The 21,291-nt window shown below is 48.5% G+C and overlaps 1 protein-coding gene across 2 annotated transcripts; it reads left to right on the top strand.

Annotated features, from left to right (window-relative positions):
* Nucleotides 1-11,318: 11,318 nt before the first annotated feature.
* On the top strand, nucleotides 11,319-13,916 carry LOC311313314 (uncharacterized protein). Of its 2 annotated transcripts, none has more exons than XM_084443435.1 (9): nucleotides 11,319-11,393; nucleotides 11,819-12,001; nucleotides 12,091-12,180; nucleotides 12,313-12,421; nucleotides 12,531-12,602; nucleotides 12,716-12,930; nucleotides 13,023-13,182; nucleotides 13,271-13,365; nucleotides 13,468-13,916. In XM_084443435.1, exons 4-9 carry the CDS (start codon nucleotides 12,394-12,396, stop codon nucleotides 13,591-13,593), a joined length of 696 nt encoding a protein of 231 aa, XP_084299561.1. In that variant the 5' UTR covers nucleotides 11,319-11,393; nucleotides 11,819-12,001; nucleotides 12,091-12,180; nucleotides 12,313-12,393; the 3' UTR covers nucleotides 13,594-13,916. The 2 variants fall into 2 exon arrangements, with proteins under 2 accessions (XP_084299561.1, XP_084299560.1); XM_084443434.1 differs by having other exon boundaries at nucleotides 12,310-12,421.
* The last annotated feature ends 7,375 nt before the right edge of the window (nucleotides 13,917-21,291 follow it).

Genomic DNA, 21,291 nt, shown 5'->3' with positions numbered 1-21,291 from the left:
CCAGCTCCACCCGCGCCCTCCATCGGACTCCCCTTCCAAGCTCCTACTCCTTCGCTCCTCCCAACCTCCCTCTTGTTTCTACCCCTGGAACCCCCCCGTGCTTCCCTACCCCGGATCCCCTCGGACGGACCTCCCCCCCTGCTCTCTACCCTGGACTACCTCCCGGACTCTCCCTCTCGGACTCTCCCTCGTTAGTTTTAGTTCTGCAGCACATTTCCAACACGCTGCCCTACATTTACACTTGCACCACACATAGGTTACACTTAGACACGTGCAAGACACACACATAGTCTAGTACCCATCCCATCGACATTTTGACCACGCACACACACACACACACGTTAGGCCAGTTAAGTTATTGTTTCATTAAAACTGTTGAAACCTGTTCGGGTCTCCGTCTCTGCTTCTGGGGTCCCAGGCACTTTTGGCTACTCTGCCCGGTAGGGTCTTAACAGAACGTTCAAGCCAATGAGCCAAGCCGGGACCCCGGGAGCGGGGATCAAAGCTCCCTCAGAGTTACGTAAGCTGGTAGTTAGTCAGGCCACGCAACTCACCAAACTCCAAGCCGAACTGGGAAAGGCCTTTCCCTCGGTCCCGTCCCAGATAAGCGTCCTGGAGGCCACGTCTCAATCCACTGTCAGTACGGTTGCGAGCCTCGCCGCCAAGATGGACTCCATGTCTGGAACCCTGGCTGCCATCCAGCAGACTCTAGACGCCTTGGCTGCTCGTCCCGGTCCTGCCCCTGGTCCCAGTCCTGGAGTCAGTCCTCCCAACCTCGCAGCCAGTCCCGTTCTCCCCGTACAGCTAGGTCATCACACTGAACCCAGCTTGGTAAGCCCCAAAGCATTCGATGGCGACTTAAATCGGGGTCGGGGGTTCATAGCCCAGTGTGAGTTGGTGTTTGCTCACCAGCCTTCCAAGTATTCCTCTGACGGGGCCAAGATGGCCTTCGTGATGTCGCTCCTGGCCGATAAGGCTCTTAGCTGGGCCATAGCCGCTGTAGATAGCAGTGCGGCTTATGCTACCGACTACCCCCTGTTCAGGAGCGAGTTTCGTTCAGTTTTCGACCACCCCTTAGACAGTCAGGATATAGCTGGCAGGCTACTGGCTAGCCACCAGGGATCCCGCTCCGTGGCCGAGTACACGGTAGAGTTCAGGACCATCGAGAGTCGCTGGAACGACACAGCCCTCCTCAGTCTGTACCGCAAGGGCTTGTGTGACGCTATCAAGGACCTCATCGTCTGTGACAGCCCAGAGACCCTGAACGAACTCATCACCCTGGCTCTTAGGATGGACTCGCGGCTTCATGAACGCCGTTTGGACCGAGCTCACCGTGTTGCTCCTCGCCCAGCCCCTAGTCGCTCGGCCTCGGGGACCGCCGCACCATCCGCCCTGACCCCGCCTCCTTTCCAGCACGCGCTACCTCCGGCAGCCTCTACATCCGGGGCCGGAGAGCCCATGGAGATCGGGCGATCTCGGCTCTCGCAAGACGAGAGGGATCGCAGGATGAGTCTCCGGCAGTGCCTCTATTGTGGGAAGGAGGGGCATTTCATCAAGACCTGCCCAACCCGCCCAAACGACCCCGCTCACCAGTAAGGGGTGTACTGGTGAGTAAAGCCTCTTTTTCCCAGCCCCAGAGTAAGAACAGTCTTTTACCTGCCACCTTAGCCCGGGGGAAGGAGACCCTGTCTGTTAGTGCCCTCGTCGACTCCGGGGCTGATGTGTGTCTCTTAGATGCTTCCCTAGCTCGCCAGGCCGGTATCCCTCTAGTCCCCTTGGATCACTCCCTCTCTGCCCGGGCTATAGACGGTCATTCGTTGGGCACTATCACTCACTCCACCGATCTTCTCACGCTCACTCTTTCGGGTAATCACTCAGAGTCCATACGTTTCTTTGTTATACACGCCCCTACAGCGCCCCTGGTGTTGGGTAGACCTTGGCTGGAGAGGCACGACCCTCACATCTCCTGGGCCTCTGGGCGGATCATGGGGTGGAGCACAGCGTGTCACGCGACCTGTCTGCGCTCCGCCCTGTCTCCGTCCAGCAGTCCCAGGCCTGTCTCCTCTCCTCCAGATCTCACTGGGGTGCCTCACATTTATCGCGACCTCGCCCTGGTGTTCAGTAAGGACAGAGCCCTTTCACTTCCCCCTCACCGGCCATATGACTGTCCCATCGACCTCCTTCCTGGGGCCGCCCTGCCTAAGGGGCGGCTTTACAACATCTCCCTCCCAGAGAAGGAGGCGATGCGCAGTTATATCGCCGAGTCCCTAGCCTCAGGCCTTATAAAACCATCGTCTTCGCCCCTCGCAGCGGGCTTCTTCTTTGTGGCTAAGAAGGATGGTGGCCTGAGACCCTGTATAGACTACCGAGCACTTAACGACATCACAGTGAAAAATAAGTACCCCCTGCCGCTGCTTAGTTCCACCTTTGAGCCACTCACACACGCCCGGGTGTTCACCAAGCTAGACCTCCGCAACGCGTACCACTTGGTCAGGATCAGAGAAGGTGACGAGTGGAAGACGGCCTTCAACACTCATCTTGGCCATTACGAATACCGCGTGATGCCCTTCGGTCTGTCCAATGCCCCGGCCGTCTTCCAGGCCCTCGTTAATGACGTGCTGAGGGATATGCTCAACATCTTCGTCGTGGTGTACCTGGACGACATCCTCGTGTTCTCCAGGTCCATGGAGGAACACCACCAGCACGTCCGCCTGGTGCTCCAACGGCTGTTGGAGAACAGGCTCTATGTCAAGGCCGAAAAGTGCGTCTTTCACACCACCTCTGTGACGTACCTCGGCAATGTGGTGGAGGACGGACGGATGCGGGCAGACCCCGCCAAGGTCAAGGCGGTAGTGGAGTGGTCGCGCCCCACAGACCGCACCCAGCTCAAGCGGTTCCTGGGGTTCGCCGGTTCATCAAAGGGTTCAGCCAGGTTGCTGCCCCCATGAACGCTCTCACCTCCCCTTCCCGCCCGTTTGTCTGGACCCTGGAGGCTGAGGCGGCCTTCCTCCGGCTCAAGGGCCTGTTCACCACTGCTCCGGTTCTCGTCCACCCCGACCCAGCAAGGCAGTTCATCGTCGAGGTAGATGCCTCAGACACGGGCATCGGAGCTGTTCTCTCGCAGCGGTCGGAGGAGGATCATAGGGTCCACCCGTGCGCCTACTTCTCTCGCCACCTCGACCCCGCTGAGAGAAACTACGACGTGGGCAACAAGGAGCTGTTGGCGGTTCATGCTGCCCTGGAGGAGTGGAGACACTGGCTGGAGGGGGCGGAGCAGCCATTCATCGTGTGGTCTGACCATAAAAACCTGGCCTACATGAGGACGGCGAAGAGGCTGAACTCCAGGCAGGCCCGCTGGGCCCTCTTCAGCCGTTTTGATTTCACCCTCACCTACCGCCCGGGCTCCAAGAACATCAGGGCGGACGCCCTCTCCCGCCAGTCCTCAGGAGAGGACCCTGGCGTTCAGAGTGACCCTGACACCATCCTTCCCCCCGCCCGGGTGGTGGGTGTCGTCACCTGGGCCATCGACGCGGTGGTAAGACGGGCACAGCGGGCCGAGCCAGGCCCGGGCAACGGTCCCCGGAACCGGTTATTTGTTCCCAAGGCCGTCCGTCCGCAGGTGTTGGAGTGGGGCCACTCCAGCCGCGTTGCCAGTCACCCCGGGGAGCGGCGGACTGCGGAGTTCATCAGCCGGAGGTTCTGGTGGCCCACCCTCAGGACGGATGTCAGGGAGTTTGAGGCGGCCCTTCGTTGTGTCTCCTCCAACAACCCCTCCTCCTGGGCCAAGTATCTGCCGTGGGTGGAATACTCCCTAAACGCCATGGAGAGTTCCGCCACCGGTATGTCCCCGTTTCAATGTTCCTTGGGTTACCAGCCCCCTCTGTTTCCCCAACAGGAGCTGGAGGCGGCGGTCCCGTCCACCAAGGCCCACCTCCGCCGGTGTTGTCGTGTTTGGAAGACCGACCGCCCCCACGCCCGAGCCAGTCGCGGTCACGTTCCCAGTCCCACTCAGCACGTCACCCTTGAGGTTGGGCCCGGCGTCTCCTTCCGCAGCAGGTGTGGACGGTTCCAATCAGGCCAGCTGAAGCCAATCACCACCTGGGCTCAGCACTATTTAAGGCTGCGGAAGACAGATGTCGGGCGCTTGAACGTTGACAACTGTGGTCAGTGGAAGTCTGCCGTAGAGCCCCCCCTTGAGAATTGTTTGCTCTACCTTTTTTTGATCACCCTAAGCCTGTCTTCTCCTCCATTCCTCCTAGGCTCCCTCCCGTGTAAGACCTGTGTCTCCAGCTCCACCCGCGCCCTCCATCGGACTCCCCTTCCAAGCTCCTACTCCTTCGCTCCTCCCAACCTCCCTCTTGTTTCTACCCCTGGAACCCCCCCGTGCTTCCCTACCCCGGATCCCCTCGGACGGACCTCCCCCCCTGCTCTCTACCCTGGACTACCTCCCGGACTCTCCCTCTCGGACTCTCCCTCGTTAGTTTTAGTTCCGCAGCACATTTCCAACACGCTGCCCTACATTTACACTTGCACCACACATAGGTTACACTTAGACACGTGCAAGACACACAGTCTAGTACAAATCCCATCGACATTTTGACCACGCACACACTCACACACACACGTTAGGCCAGTTAAGTTATTGTTTCATTAAAACTGTTGAAACCTGTTCGGGTCTCCGTCTCTGCTTCTGGGGTCCCAGGCACTTTTGGCTACTCTGCCCGGTAGGGTCGTAACACCTACAGTATGGGTGTCTCAGTAATTACCCATTATATACTAGGCCATACTTTGCATGTATTTACCAGGTAAATGTTTAGTAATTGGGGGACTATGAAAGGAAGGGTTACCCAAAAAATGTTCAGAGTAAGTTAATTTAGCAATAGAAATCCATAAGCCTATAGGGCCAGTGGGCCTAGGATATAGACAAACTACCGATGGAATGGTGGTGGAGCAGTAGCGGGAGCATTTCAGATTACTAGCGGACCTGACGCTAATAATCCGCCAGAGGTCCGTTTAACATTCGATGTGCAAATGGCCAGGAACCCGCCAGCGGATTGGGCCGGAGGTCCGCCAGTGGATTGGGCCGGAGGTCCGCCAACTCGTCCATCGGGGACCCGCTGTAGGTCCGCTAGCCTTGTGTTATCTGGGATTTATCCCTTACCTTTGTCCAGAAACAGAAGTTGAACTGCAGCAGTTGAATTGCAGCAAAATAGCTAACGTTACAGGAATCATCAGTGTAACTGTTTAGCCACTGACCGCTACCATTAATGTTATGCAGGGCTGGGACAAAAATTAGGCCCTGCCATGTGGCTCAGACCGGCTCACCACAATCGGTCGGACACCGCCCATCAACATCCTGGCAGTCTGTTCAATATGCATATGATGCAAATCTACTATTCATGAAAACCCCTATAGAGGGGAGTAAGTGTCATGGACAGATCAAGTATACCAATGCAAGTGTGGACAAACTATTTTGTGTTGATCTTGAAATTCCATCTATGCTTTCTCACGCTCAATTTGTTTATAGATAGCCCCTAATATCACACTTGTTTCAAAGGGCTCCACTAACAAGATGAAGCCCTTTTTAATACACAGGTTAATGGAAAAGAATTGTCCAAATATGGCTCCACAATTCCACAAAAATCACTAGAGTAGCAGCATGAGGATAGCCACATTCAAAAACACATGATAGCCATATTCAAAATAACAGATCTAGTTTTCTACAACTAGCCTACTACTACTAGTGGTAGTACTATTACTACAATTACTCTGCTACTACGGTATAGCCTAATGATCAAACAGTGTTTCCCCTAGGATTTTTTTCAGGAGGGGTGGTAGGCCCCCCAAAACTACTAGTGTCTGTTGCGGGGCGGGCATGTCACGGATACATGGTGTCTACAGTGTCATCATAGACGCGCACAGTAAGGTGTTTATCTTAAAGTGCATTTCTCTACACTGAGCTGAAATGAAACCAGTGCACATAACTACAAAAAACAAAAACATATTACTAGAGAAAATAACATTTAAACAGCTGAATGCTAAACAGCTGAAAAGAAATTGCAAAAGCATTGCTGAAAATGCATAGGGAATGGGGGAAAATGGGGACTAACAGTCCACAGCACAGATTCAAGATGTTAACCTAAAATGTAGACTATGCCCTACATTTGTAGTTACTAACATCAGAATACATGGACTCTAAGCTGTGGTTACATTACTTATGTAGCTAGCTACAATGGAAAATATTTTAATTTCATCATCTCTCACTCCCAGTCAGAAAATGTCCGCTAGCTGCGATGCTAATTTTTGCTGTTAAACTCCATTGACTTATGCTAAAAATGATAGCGATCTAGTCTTTCAGGGTCTTTCAGGAGGGGCGGGGGGTCTCGTTGGGGGGCCCAGACGAACCGCGCCCCAGAGTTCTGTACCTCCTCCCCAAAATACACAAGGCCCCAGAGAAGTGGACCGTCCCCCATGAGGTCCCTTGTGGTAGGCCCATAGTGAGTGACTGTGGGAGCGAGTCATACCAGGTAGCTGAATATTTAGATTATTATCTAAATCCCCTGTCCCAGAAGCATGCCAGTTACGTAAAAGATACGTATGCTTCCGTTGAGCTCCTGCAATCGATTAGGGTCCCTCTCAACTCCTTTATGTTCTCAGTGGACATCACAGCCCTCTATACCAACATAGACACGGCGTTAGGCCTGCGAGCAGTCAGGGAAGCCTTTGATAGATACCCGGACCCCCTCCGTCCAGATGTGGCCCTCTTAGACCTGCTAGAACTGAGTCTGACCAGGAATGACTTTGTTTTTAATGGGAAACACTACCTCCAGATTCATGGCACTGCTATGGGCAAAAGATTCGCCCCCGCGCTAGCAAATATCCATATGAGCCAGTGGGAGGAGAGCGCCTTTAAAAAGTGTAGTCGTTTACCCGTACTCTATCTCCGATACCTGGACGACATCTTTGGCTTGTGGACACACTCCGTGCAGGGGTTCGAGAGCTTTCTGTCAGTCCTAGACAACCACCACGCTGCTATTAAGATCACACACAACATCCAGACGGAGAGGTTAGAGTTTTTAAGATACGCAGGTCTTCTTCACCGCCGCCCAGGGCGAGAGCAAGGGACTAGGGACTAGAGTCTATTTTAAGGACACCGACCGCCACGCACTGTTGCACAAGGCGAGCTATCACCCCAAGCACACCTGGCGGCGGGATTCTGTTAGTGGCCCTCCGACCCAGGGGATATTCCAAGCGCTTTCTTAGGGACATCCAGGCTGATGTCAGGCGCACCTTTGAGAGCGACGGTAGATAGGCTATGTCACGGTTGAGGATGAGCGACGCATAGTTCCTCTGGTGTCCACGTTCAGTTGTTCCATGTCCAGGTTTCACTCCATCTTGAAATCGAACTTCCAGCGAGTGCAGCAACAGCTAGAGCCCCTCCAGAGTTTCAGAGTTATCTCGGTCTTCAGGAGAAACAAGAACTTAGGAGACATACTGGTACACTCCAATCTGATCAGAGAGGAGAAACATTCCCCCCCAACTGAACATTTCAGTATCACAAAGTCCCTTAAGAACGTACACACAGGCCTGGGTGTACCAGTCTGGCAAAATCTGTCTCCCTCCTGTAGTAACGGTATCTATGCCATCCGCTGTGCATACTGTCACAAGCTCTACATAGGAGAGACCAAAAACAGACTAGCAGACCACCTGGAACAACACCTGCGCAGTTGACCGTTCCTCTGTTCTGTACTTGCATTTCTCTGATCACGGTGTCCAAAACCTCATCATTGAGGGCTTAGAGTCTAACCAGTCCTGGACCACCAGACAGAGACAGAACAGAGAGTGATCTTGGATCAGGCTGCTCAAAACCATAGAACCCCAGGGCCTGAATGAAAAATTCTAAATTGGAGGTCTGGCACCATCTAGTGACCGTTTAAATTCATTGCGCTTGTTTTGAAATGATGGGCATTTGAAGCCTTTATTCACATTGAATGGGATCTGTGGTCTGGAGATGATGTAGCCTCTGTCTTTTATCAATTGTATTTATTCATGTTGTTTGGTCTGCATATGAATGTACTCCTAAATGCACTTAACTCCGCAACATTCTCCACCTGAGCCTTTATAAGGACTTTGAGCTCTCCCAAAGCACCCTTCCACAAAGGACATTACAAACCAGAATCCTGGACTGCTACCGCCTGCTGTTGAGAAGGAGAAAAAGAACATTGAGTGACATCCTGAGTGTACCCCAACAAAGCACTTAAACCTCCTTCTAAGCACTTACTTATGACACATGCTGTGTGGACTTTGAACACCCTTTGGACATTATTATGATTTGGGTTATACAGTATGACTGTAACATTATTTTGTATTTTTAATTGTGTGATGTATGACTTACCTCACTCCTTCTTCTCCTAGTCTGGGCGGTTCCTCCAGTGTGTCCTGCTATGCCTGTGGAAAAAAGAGAAAAAGTTTAGTTAACCTTAGTTGTATCCATCATATGGAACACACAAGGTCAAATACTCACCTTACCTGTGGGACATTTGAACCTACCTGGGATTGGGCCCCCCTGTGAAAACAAAAACCTGAGAATTGGAAAACATGACTACAATTTGCATGACTACAAATCTAGCCAAGATGGCGCGGTTCAATAGGCCTTCACTTTAGATTTCGAATCCTGGGGGCTTGACGTGGACGCGCGTAGGACAGAAAAGCACAACTGCGCAAGTACAAAAGTCACCGGAAGGCCAGAAAAGCACAACTGCGCAAGTACCAATAGAACTGTATCCAGTTCTATTAATACATCCATGCCCTAACTAGACCGGCCCACCGGCAGTGTTGCCAGATTGGGCGGGTTCACGCCCAATTGGGCATCTTTTGATCACATTTGGCCGGAATAAATAGCATTCGGCGGTTGGGCTGGAAAAAATAGCATTGGGCGGGCGTTTAAAAAAAAAAAAAAAAAAATTTAAACTGGCGGGACAGACGTTTCAATTTTATCCAATGATGTTAGTAATAGGGTGGGAGGTGTGTACCTGTCCAATAGGGGTGAGGGAGCTCTCCCTGTTCAATGCATTTGATTCACACGGTCAAGGAGAAGGCACGAGGTTGAGGTCAGAGTCAAATCTATCTAGCTACCCCCTGAAGAAACCTAAAGATGCCAACGTGGTGATGTGGGATCAGCAGGTTTCTGTCATGATCACCGCATCGATGCCTTTTGGCTGGAGGTAGAGGCCTTTAAAGATGCCGGAGGAAATCAGTGCTTTCAGGATGTGGCACTTGGCGCAATCAGATTGCTCACTCTGCCCATATCTAATGCTCATGTGGAGAGAGCATTTTCCCAAGTGACGCTAAAGATGATGCCAGAAATCGCATGGGATTACTGCTGCTTTCTGCTCTCATGGACGTGCGCTCTGGTCTAACCCTACTAACACAGTACGTAAAACTGACGGGACACATTGGTGTAATTGTGGTAACTTTGCGACGTCACCAGCAGCGGACCTAGCTGACACCTAGCTGACACTTGCCTTTTCAGTCGCAAAATAACCAAAATAGCCGTCCTCAAGTACACTGTAAGGGAACGTAGCCGCCACTGCTGCTTAAATCCGTAACTACGATGTAATTAAATAACGTGACAATGTGGTTAGATCACAGTCCCAATCTGACTTTATTGGAAATGTGTCACAGTGGGTCAGAACATTTGTAAATTACTTAGGTTTTAAAATAAATTTTGAAGTCATACAGTTACAGAATTGTAATAATGAGGAGAAATCCTGCATGTCTGTTTTGTGTGTAATTTCTCATTTACAGTTAATATTAACACTAAAGATTTGCAGTCTAGGCCTAATAAAAATAATGATAAAAAATATGCCTATAAATAAAGTCCTAATTTTGCAACCTAAATGTGAGCAATGAACGCTGAGCAGTGAACGTAGAATGCAAGGCATTGGGCTACTTTGTTAGGTGAAGTTACACACTCTGTGCCAGTAGGTGGCTGTATGCACATCCGCCACTAAACCCAGCGAAGGAGAAGAAGAACGAGAACGGGTTCCGTTCTGAACAGAAGCGATTGAGAAAGACCAACACGCCCGCGACAACACAGATCTTGTAAGTATCTCAATTTCAATGTATACATTAGTATGTATACATACTATGTATTTTGGTATCGTCCCAGATAAAACACCAACGTTATGTGCAAGCTACCCTATTGTAATGATTATCTATATGCAGATGCTTTCCAATGTTAGCTAACTAGCTAGCCAGCTAACGTGATTAGCCTTTTTCTGTACATGGCTAGCTAAGTAGCCTACGTAAAATTACTCTCGCAATTATTGTTAAAACGTTCGCTTTTGTGTAATTGTAGCTTAAATAATAATGTTGGCTTGGCAACGTGAGAATATTTCAGTTGTGTACACTATAACTTTTATGAAGTGTTGTTGTGGGCCATTGTTTCCTAATTACAGGCTCGCGCGAGCTCCTGCACGTTCGTACTGTTTCATCGCTTGGAATAAAATGTGATAATTAGCTTACTCATTGATTTCGCATTAACCCACGACACCGTTAGTATGTGTTTGTTTTTAGGCATTCATTTTTCCGATTTTAACGTTAACAGAATACAAGAAGCCCCAACAACGGAGCTAGGCTAGCTAGCAGGATTGTTATAGCAGCCATCTTGGCTTTTGGCACGTGGTCCTGTGGAGTGTGCATGTCAGCCAACGAGAGGGTCACCCACCCACTTTCTCTCTCTCTCTCCCTCCCTCTCTCCCCTCCCATGCTCTCAGTTGCCAACCTCCCAGTTCTTGTTTGAACTGAGCAAGAAGCAGGTGAGCGGGGCAGGAAGAGGCGCTAAGACGGGGCCAGGCGTGGCCAGGGGCAGTCCTGGGACAGCACCACAGGCTCTGTGAGTCTTGTTCAGTTGAATGCCCTCATGAGTATTAACAGAAGAGCACCATATCCATATGCACACATACACTCTAACATGTCGCTCTCTCCTCAGCTCAGCCCAATGGTCTCTGATGGTTCTGTCTGGCCAGCCCTTAGGTGGAGAAACACCTGATCATCAATATAGGCAGGCACACGTAAGTACAAATGCACATACGTTTCCATAGACGGGATAAACAAATGGGAATATTGATATTGAGTTAAATGTTAGCGGTAGACATGTGAGATTCATAAGACGCATCACTGACGCCAGTGACGCCACAATATCAGGGAAATTGAGCAATTGCTTCCCTGTAGTGCAAACTTGCAAGATTCGCTCAGTTATTAACCCTTCTTGCCTTTTTTGTTGTTGGTTTTCTCTCTCCTCCTTCCTCTCTGTGCAGTTCTCCTGTGTGCTGAGCCGCTATCCCATGTATTGCCACTGATGACAGGGTAGAGCTCAGCCCCATGCAGAAGTGAGTGATGAGGAGAGGGAAGATCATTTTCCCGTTTTTTTTCCCTCCAGTTTTAGGAACCGTCTCAAGAATGTGTTCCCCACTTTTATGCCTTTAAATCAGGGTTGGAGTATTCCAGGTGTTTGGCCATGGCCATGAACACCAGTAGAGGAGGGAACCAAGTGTCTCATTCTCTCTCCACAGTTGTGTGGTTGTAACCCCCCACTAGCTACATATTCATTCAATCTTTATTTAACCTCGTGAATCAATTGAGAGTAAGCTCTCATTTACAATGACGTATAATCACTCTATATTTGAACTTGTACTACAGGTGAGATAATCCTTTTTAATGGTCTCTCTCATTCGCTCTCCTAGCTGTGATGTTAGAGTTGTGCAAGACTTGGGTGTTCTCCTGCTCTGAGTGCCCATTCTCCTATACCTCCCAGATCTACCTCCACAAGCACATCAAGAGGAGCCATGACAACCTCTGTCTCTGCTGAGGAACACACAGAGCATTATGAAGTAGCCAGTGCCTTGGCGAAGGTGTTTGAGCAGCAGTCATCAATGGATTAACTCCCAAGACACAAGGGAGAGACAGCGCAACACACGCTATGACTCCAGTGACGAAGGTAATATAATAAAGTGCATTCAACAGTCCCAAAAGAGTACTACTTGAGTTGACTAATCTGAGCTAATTTACCTCTACTATATGTTCCAGTGCCCAGGCAGCCGGTCGGCAGAACTCAGACCAGACCAGCTATGCCAGGTGCCAGAGCCGGAAGGCCTGCTCTGCCAGTTTTCAATGCAGGTATCCATGCATGTTTGTGTTGGTGAAATGTCTATGCATATTTGCACACTTACAGTTAACTCAGGACTTTCGGAAGACTCATGTACTCTGTTCACTAATTCGCTCATCTCACATCTCACTACTCGGCAGTAGATGTTCATCGCCCGGGTCCTTTGAGCCAAGGCGCTGTGAGCCCAGGCCCTTCAGCCCTTCAGACGTCCAGGCACGAGCAGCATGCATCAGCGATTAGCACCCAGACCAGGTCAGGGTCTGACATGTCTCATGTCGAGTTGATTCTTCCCCTTATGCCAGAATCACTACGCCGCCAGCACCATAGTTTCCTGCTCATCCCTTTATCCTCTGGTTTTCAGGTAGTTCTCTGATGCCATCGCCTGTGAGACCAACAGCTCCAGCTGTGTTGCCATCAAGCTCTGCAGATGCTGGTATGCTGAATTTTGTGAACTACTTCATGCTGCATGTAGGGATATACTTTGAGCTGAATATCCATTATGGGACCGTACAATTACTTATAGCCACATCTGTGTTTAATATCCAGACTTCCAGAGGATGATGTGTCAGCAGTTCTCCAGCGTCATGCAGAGTCTGAGGGAGATGGCACAGACAATGATGAGGCTGGAGCAGAGACTGTCCGGCGAGTCTGCAGACAGCTATGGGGGAGCAGTACTGGATGACCTGCACCCTGCTAAAACGGAGGAGGAGCTGCTGGTCTTGGAGGAGCAGCTGAAGGACAAGGATCATCAAAGGAAGATGGTGAGTAACTTCAGGGCAGAACTTTGTTCCTTATTTTTGCAGGGAAGTGTTAAGGAAATGTAAAAGTAAATGATTGTCTTTATGTTTTGCAGACACGATATCTGAGTTCCATTGGCGGCAAAGATCTGCCAGATGTGGTCCGGCGGGTGCTGTCAGCCATTGCCATACACAGAGTGTGGTGTGTCTACAGCGTCCATGGGAAGAGGGGGAAGAAGCCTCTGAAGAATATGACCCTCTACAATGTCATATTACGTAAGGGATTGTTCATATTTTCGCAAAATAATACATTGTCTTTGCTTCATGCCATGTGCATTGAAACCATTCCCTTTTTGGTTAAAAGGTGCAGTTATGGCCTGTAAGCCAAGCACCACTGTGACGGAGGTGTCTGCCCAGCTGCAGGAGATGCTGAAACATGCCCCTGCTCGATGCAAAAAGGTATGTGATGTCAGGCAGTTAATTTTCTCGTATCCAGTGACATGGCACGCTTCCAATGAACGTATGCGACTTGCTTTTACAGCCATTTCATTATGTCCTTAGGCATCTGATCCAGCCCAGCTGACCTCCCCAGCCCAGCCCCTGACCGCAGCTCCAGCCCTGACCACAGTGGAGTATTCAGATGAGGATGACCTCTTCTGCCCAGACCCTCGATTCAGATGTGGGTGACCCCCAGCTCGTCTCCCTAAACCTGCCTTTCCAGCCTGCCAGGATGGATGCCTTTTTTGTAAATAGATTTTGTAAATTTTAACCTTTTTTTGTGGGATACAACGGTCTGTTCCCGGTCTGCCTGCCACAGAATGCGCACTGTTTCATTTTTGTTTTTAGAACTTTTGCAATTGTCAGATAATGGGTTGCTAGCCAGAGCTTGTACATGCTTTTTTTTGCTTTTCTGGCTATGCGTAATGTGACAGACCGTAAACCTCATCCTTGTAAATATGTATACTTTTAATTTGTAATGTACTTTGTGTAATAAAATGTTCTAAACTGTTAATGGTGTTCAGTCTTATATTGGTTTGTATCATAATGCTTGCTGCTATATCCCCATATAGCATTAATTCGTTTTTGAACTGGTAAATGCTAAATATAGCCAGTGGTACTGCAAATGCTAAATGTAGCCAGTGGTCAGTAAGTGACCATATTTGCACCGTGCGAAAAAGACGTGCAGACCAAGTCATATAAATACCTGTAAATCTAGTGTCAGCCAGGTGAGTTTATGACGGAGGTTCCTGCCCACGTTTTTTGCACGCGGCCGCACCGTATTTGCACCGTGCGAAAAAGACGTGCAGACCAAGTCATATAAATACCTGTAAATCTAGTGTCAGCCAGGTGAGTTTATGACGGAGGTTCCTGCCCACGTGATCACGTGCGTTCTTTGCACGCGGCCGCAACTTCGGAATGACGTGTCGTTCTTACGTAGCGTCTACGAAACGGCAGATCTCGCGTTTCCGTAAATGGCCGCGTAATTTCCGCACGCGGCGCACACGAATCGTCACCTATAGCGGCCGTATGTCGAACGTTCGCGCAACCTGCGTGTGTTAGTAGGGAACACGGAGCGGTTTGACGGCTGCAACGTTCCACCCTCCCCGACAGTTGTTGGGGAGCTTTGACTCAACCATCTATTAATAGTTGCTAATTAGCAAGTTCACCACATGTACATAATTTTACATTGACAAGTTACGTTAGAAGTTGGAATGGACTCCTGGCCTGTTCGGCTTGAAGGTAAGCCATTTTTTATTTAATACTATACAGCAGGTGTTTCTGGATGTCGCATCATTGAGTGATGCATTACTTGTGTCTCTGCCTGCTTGCCTGCCTGAGCGTCACACTCCTGACTCGGTTATTGTAGGCGAGCAGACAGGCTATTCATGGGTGGTTATACAGGTGGTTATATAGGCCTACCATTGGAAGTTGTGTAGCCTAGTCCACTTGTCACGTTCTCTAGAGGTTTCTTGTCACCACTAAAGCTTGTTATCTAGCTTGTCATCTTGTTATCTTGAGTTGCTCTCTTGTCTATGACCGCAACATCGCCGTTCCTATATTCATGATATAGCCATGCTTCTCATGTGTTATTATAATTTGTTGCCTGCATTATATCATTCTGACTATTTGATGGGATTACGCATCTTTCTCTCTCTCGTAGACTGTGTGTAGGCGTGTAGGTACCCTACTAACACACGCAGGTTGCGCAAACGTTCTACATACGGCCGCTATAGGTGACGATTCATCTGCGCCGCGTGCGGAAATTACGCGGCCATTTACGGAAACGCGAGATCTGCCGATTAGTAGACGCTACGTTAGAACGACACGTCATTCAGAAGTTGGGGCCGCGTGCAAAGAACGCACGTGATCACGTGGGCAGGAACCTCCGTTATAAACTCACTTGGCTGACACTAGATTAACAGGTATTTATATGACGTGGTCTGCACGTCTTTTTCGCACGGTGCAAATATGGTGCGGCCGCGTGCAAAAAACGTGGGCAGGAACTTCCGTAATAAACTCACTTGGCTGACACTAGATTAACAGGTATTTATATGACGTGGTCTGCACGTCTTTTTCGCACGGTGCAAATATGGTCACTTACTGACCACTGGCTATATTTAGCATTTGCAGTACCACTGGCAATATTTAGCATTTGCAGTACCACTGGCTATATTTAGCATTTACCAGTACAAAAACGAATTAATGCTATATGGGGATATAGCAGCAAGCATTATGATACAAACCAATATAAGACTGAACACCATTAACAGTTTAGAACATTTTATACATTACAAATTAAAAGTATACATATTTACAAGGATGAGGTTTACGGTCTGTCACATTACGCATAGCCAGAAAAGCAAAAAAAAGCATGTACAAGCTCTGGCTAGCAACCCATTATCTGACAATTGCAAAAGTTCTAAAAACAAAAATGAAACAGTGCGCATTCTGTGGCAGGCAGACCGGGAACAGACCGTTGTATCCCACAAAAAAAAGGTTAAAATTTACAAAAACTATTTACAAAAAAGGCATCCTGGCAGGCTGGAAAGGCAGGTTTAGGGAGACGGGCTGGGGGTCACCCACATCTGAATCGAGGGTCTGGGCAGAAGAGGTCATCCTCATCTGAATACTCCACTGTGGTCAGGGCTGGAGCTGCGGTCAGGGGCTGGGCTGGGGAGGTCAGCTGGGCTGGAGCAGATGCCTAAGGACATAATGAAATGGCTGTAAAAGCAAGTCGCATACGTTCATTGGAAGCGTGCCATGTCACTGGATACGAGAAAATTAACTGCCTGACATCACATACCTTTTTGAATCGAGCAGGGGCATGTTTCAGCATCACCTGCAACTGGGCAGACACCTCCGTCACAGTGGTGCTTGGCTTACAGGCCATAACTGCACCTTTTAACCAAAAAGGGAATGGTTTCAATGCACATGGCATGAAGCAAAGACAATGTATTATTTTGCGAAAATATGAACAATCCCTTACGTAATATGACATTGTAGAGGGTCATATTCTTCAGAGGCTTCTTCCCCCTCTTCCCATGGACGCTGTAGACACACCACACTCTGTGTATGGCAATGGCTGACAGCACCCGCCGGACCACATCTGGCAGATCTTTGCCGCCAATGGAACTCAGATATCGTGTCTGCAAAACATAAAGACAATCATTTACTTTTACATTTCCTTAACACTTCCCTGCAAAAATAAGGAACAAAGTTCTGCCCTGAAGTTACTCACCATCTTCCTTTGATGATCCTTGTCCTTCAGCTGCTCCTCCAAGACCAGCAGCTCCTCCTCCATTTTAGCAGGGTGCAGGTCATCCAGTACTGCTCCCCGATAGCTCGTCTGCAGACTCGCCGGACAGTCTCTGCTCCAGCCTCATCATTGTCTGTGCCATCTCCCTCAGACTCTGCATGACGCTGGAGAACTGCTGACACATCATCCTCTGGAAGTCTGGATATTAAACACAGATGTGGCTATAAGTAATTGTACGGTCCCATAATGGATATTCAACTCAAAGTATATCCCTACATGCAGCATGAAGTAGTTCACAAAATTCAGCATACCAGCATCTGCAGAGCTTGATGGCAACACTGCTGGAGCTGTTGGTCTCACAGGCGATGGCATCAGAGAACTACCTGAAAACCAGAGGATAAAGGGATGAGCAGGAAACTATGGTGCTGGCGGCGTAGTGATTCTGGCATAAGGGGAAGAATCAACTCGACATGAGACATGTCAGATCCTGACCTGGTCTGGCCGGGGTGCTAATCGCTGATGCATGCTGCTCGTGCCTGGACGTCTGAAGGGCTGAAGGGCCTGGGCTCACAGCGCCCTGGCTCAAAGGACCCGGGCGATGAACATCTACTGCCGAGTAGTGAGATGTGAGATGAGCGAATTAGTGAACTGAGTACATGAGTCTTCAGAAAGTCCTGAGTTAACTGTAAGTGTGCAAATATGCATAGACATTTCACCAACACAAACATGCATGGATACCTGCATTGATAACTGGCAGAGCAGGCCTTCCGGCTCTGGCACCTGGCATAGCTGGTCTGGTCTGAGTTCTGCCGACCGGCTGCCTGGGCACTGGAACATATAGTAGAGGTAAATTAGCTCAGATTAGTCAACTCAAGTAGTACTCTTTTGGGACTGTTGAATGCACTTTATTATATTACCTTCGTCACTGGAGTCATAGTGCGTGTTGCGCTGTCTCTTCCTTGTGTCTTGGGAGTTAATCCATTGATGACTGCTGCTCAAACACCTTCGCCAAGGCACTGGCTACTTCATAATGCTCTGTGTGTTCCTCAGCAGAGACAGAGGTTGTCATGGCTCCTCTTGATGTGCTTGTGGAGGTAGATCTGGGAGGTATAGGAGAATGGGCACTCAGAGCAGGAGAACACCCAAGTCTTGCACAACTCTAACATCACAGCTAGGAGAGCGAATGAGAGAGACCATTAAAAAGGATTATCTCACCTGTAGTACAAGTTCAAATATAGAGTGATTATACGTCATTGTAAATGAGAGCTTACTCTCAATTGATTCACGAGGTTAAATAAAGATTGAATGAATATGTAGCTAGTGGGGGGTTACAACCACACAACTGTGGAGAGAGAATGAGACACTTGGTTCCCTCCTCTACTGGTGATCATGGCCATGGCCACACACCTGGAATACTCCAACCCTGATTTAAAGGCATAAAAGTGGGGAACACATTCTTGAGACGGTTCCTAAAACTGGAGGGAAAAAAAACGGGAAAATGATCTTCCCTCTCCTCATCACTCACTTCTGCATGGGGCTGAGCTCTACCCTGTCAGCAGTGGCAATACATGGGATAGCGGCTCAGCACACAGGAGAACTGCACAGAGAGGAAGGAGGAGAGAGAAAACCAACAACAAAAAAGGCAAGAAGGGTTAATAACTGAGCGAATCTTGCAAGTTTGCACTACAGGGAAGCAATTGCTCAAGTTCCCTGATATTGTGGCGTCACTGGCGTCAGTGATGCGTCTTATGAATCTCACATGTCTACCGCTAACATTAACTCAATATCAATATCCCCATTTGTTTATCCCGTCTATGGAAACGTATGTGCATTTGTACTTACGTGTGCCTGCCTTTATTGATGATCAGGTGTTTCTCCACCTAAGGGCTGGCCAGACAGAACCATCAGAGACCATTGGGCTGAGCTGAGGAGAGAGCGACATGTTAGAGTGTATGTGTGCATATGTATATGGTGCTCTTCTGTTAATACTCATGAGGGCATTCAACTGAACAAGACTCACAGAGCCTGTGGTGCTGTCCCAGGACTGCCCCTGGCCACGCCTGTCCCCGTCTTAGCGCCTCTTCCTGTCCCGCTCACCTGCTTCTTGCTCAGTTCAAACAAGAACTGGGAGGTTGGCAACTGAGAGCATGGGAGGGGAGAGAGGGAGAGAGAGAGAGAGAGAGAGAGAGAGTGGGTGGGTGACCCTCTCGTAGGCTGACATGCCCACTCCACAGGACCACGTGATTTCTGACACGTTTAGAGGAACAGGGCAACATGTCTACCACCCTTCACACTCAGTAATTAAATAGATTTTGCAAGACACTATATTAGTAGTCCACATCATGAGTACCTATTATGCAAAATTTGGATTTGTATGTGAGTGAAAACGTAGTACACAATTCTTTACCCGTTTGACAGAATGAGCAACCATTTCAACAGTTAAGAGTAACATGAAATCCACCAAGATGGCTGCTGTAACCAAATGAGCCAAGATGGCTGCTATAACAAATCCTGCTAGCTAGCCTAGCTCCGTTGTTGGGGCTTCTAGTATTCTGTTAACGTTAACTTCGGAAAAATGAATGCCTAAAAACAAACACATACTAACGGTGTCGTGGGTTAATGCGAAATCAATGAGTAAGCTAATTATCGCATTTTATTCCAAGTGATGAAACAGTACGAACGTGCAGGAGCTCGCGCGAGCCTGCTAGACTTGAGAAGACTCCACCATTGCCCGTAATTAGGAAACAATGGCCCACGACAACACTTCATAAAAGTTATAGTGTACACAACTGAAATATTCTCAAGTTGCCAAGCCAACATTATAATTTAAGCTACAATTACAAAAAAGCTAGTAATAACAATAATTGCGACAGAGTAATTTTACGTAGGCTACTTAGCTAGCCATGATGTACAGAAAAAGGCTAATCATGTTAGCTGGCTAGCTAGTTAGCTAACATTGGAAAGAGAGCATCTGCATATAGATAATCATTACAAAAGGGTAGCTTGCACATAACGTTGGTGTTTTATCTGGGACGATACCAAAATACATAGTAATAATATACTAATGTATACATTGAAATTGAGATACTTACAGGATCTGTGTTGTCGCGGGGACAAAGACAGCGTGTTGGCCTTTCTCAATCGCTTCTGTTTCGAACGGACCGGAAGTTTAACCCGTCCTCGTTCTTCTTCTTCTTCGCTGGGTTTAGTGGCGGATGTGCATACAGCCACCTACTGTACCAGAGTGTGTAACTTGTTTGTCTAGTTCTTCAATTGTGTCACCTAAGAAAGTAGCCCAATGCCTTGCATTCTACCTTCACTGCTGAGCGTTCATTGCTCACATTTAGGTTGCACAATTAGGACTTTATTCATAGGCATATTTTTTATCATTATTTTTATTAGGCCTAGACTGCAAATCTTTAGTGTTAATATTAACTGTAAATGAGAAATTACACACAAAACAGACATGCAGGATTTCTCCTCATTATTACAATTCTGTAACTGTATGACTTCAAAATTTATTTTAAAACCTAAGTAATTTACAAATGTTCTGACCCACTGTGACACATTTCCAATAAAGTCAGATTGGGACTGTGATCTAACCACATTGTCACGTTATTTAATTACATCGTAGTTATGGATTTAAGCAGCAGTGGCGGCTACGTTCCCTTACAGTGTACTTGAGGACGGCTATTTTGGTTATTTTGCGACTGAAAAGGCAAGTGTCAGCTAGGTGTCAGCTAGGTCCGCTGCTGGTACCGTCGCAAAGTTACCACAATTACACCAATGTGTCCCGTCAGTTTTACGTACTGTGTTAGTAGGGGACACACGGCTTTCCCGACCCATTCTCACCGGACCTCGACCACGGCTTGGATTACGTTTTCTGGACTTTGTTTGTTGATCGATTGACCCCTGCCTGAACTTGACTACCCTTTTGCCTTGCCCTCTGTACTGCCGCTTTTATATTAAACCGCCCTCTGGGCTTGGAACTGTCCGTCTGTGTCCGTGGTCCTGCGTTTGGGTCAGCTAGCCAACCAGCCCCCTTACAGAAATGTTCTTAGTCGGTAGACAAACATACTCCAGGAGCTTGCTCGATCGCCTTGAGGGGTCAGGGAAGAATTTGTTACAGCTCACTTATCTGGCCCCGGGTGATACCGTTTTTTTGCTTCCCTCTGGAATATGTAGGGGTCGTATGCCCACCTCCCCTGTTCACTGTAAAGCGCAGTGTGTTGCCTCTGGTTATGAAATGCGGTATAGAAATAAAGCTTTGATTGATTAAGGTCTATTGGACGTGTTCAAGCATTCCGAGAGGCAATGGTGATTAAAGTAGGTATACTGTAGCAGAAATCTTAGTTTAAATTAGTGACGTTTAAAAAAAGTGGATATACTTTGGGTCCATGGATAAAGGTGTACTCCATATACCCTCCACTGCACCACTGATGAGAGGTACACATCAATGATTTAATGGGGGTGGTTTCATTGTTCATTTGCACTGTCATTTTATTTGCACTGTCCCGTCTTGTCCTTGCACCCTGTCTAATGTTGTGTACCCATCAGTGTTATGCACCAGGTGACCAGAACAAATCCTACTTCCAAGTATGTGTAAAAACTACCTGGTAATAATCTGA

This window comes from Borostomias antarcticus, assembly GCF_949987555.1.
Source record: "Borostomias antarcticus genome assembly, chromosome: 9".
Classification (NCBI taxonomy): domain Eukaryota; kingdom Metazoa; phylum Chordata; class Actinopteri; order Stomiiformes; family Stomiidae; genus Borostomias; species Borostomias antarcticus.
The sequence above is the reverse complement of the archived record's forward strand: the minus strand, read 5'-3'. Positions and strand labels throughout refer to the sequence as shown.

What these genes read in the sequence shown, in the direction of transcription:
- LOC311313314 (XM_084443435.1), top strand. Translation starts at nt 12,394, where the DNA reads ATGCATCAGCGATTAGCACCCAGACCAG. An exon ending in ATCAAGCTCTGCAGATGCTG is followed by an intron (nt 12,603 to 12,715) that starts GTATGCTGAATT and finishes TTTAATATCCAG; the next exon opens with ACTTCCAGAGGATGATGTGT. An exon ending in CCTCTACAATGTCATATTAC is followed by an intron (nt 13,183 to 13,270) that starts GTAAGGGATTGT and finishes TTTGGTTAAAAG; the next exon opens with GTGCAGTTATGGCCTGTAAG.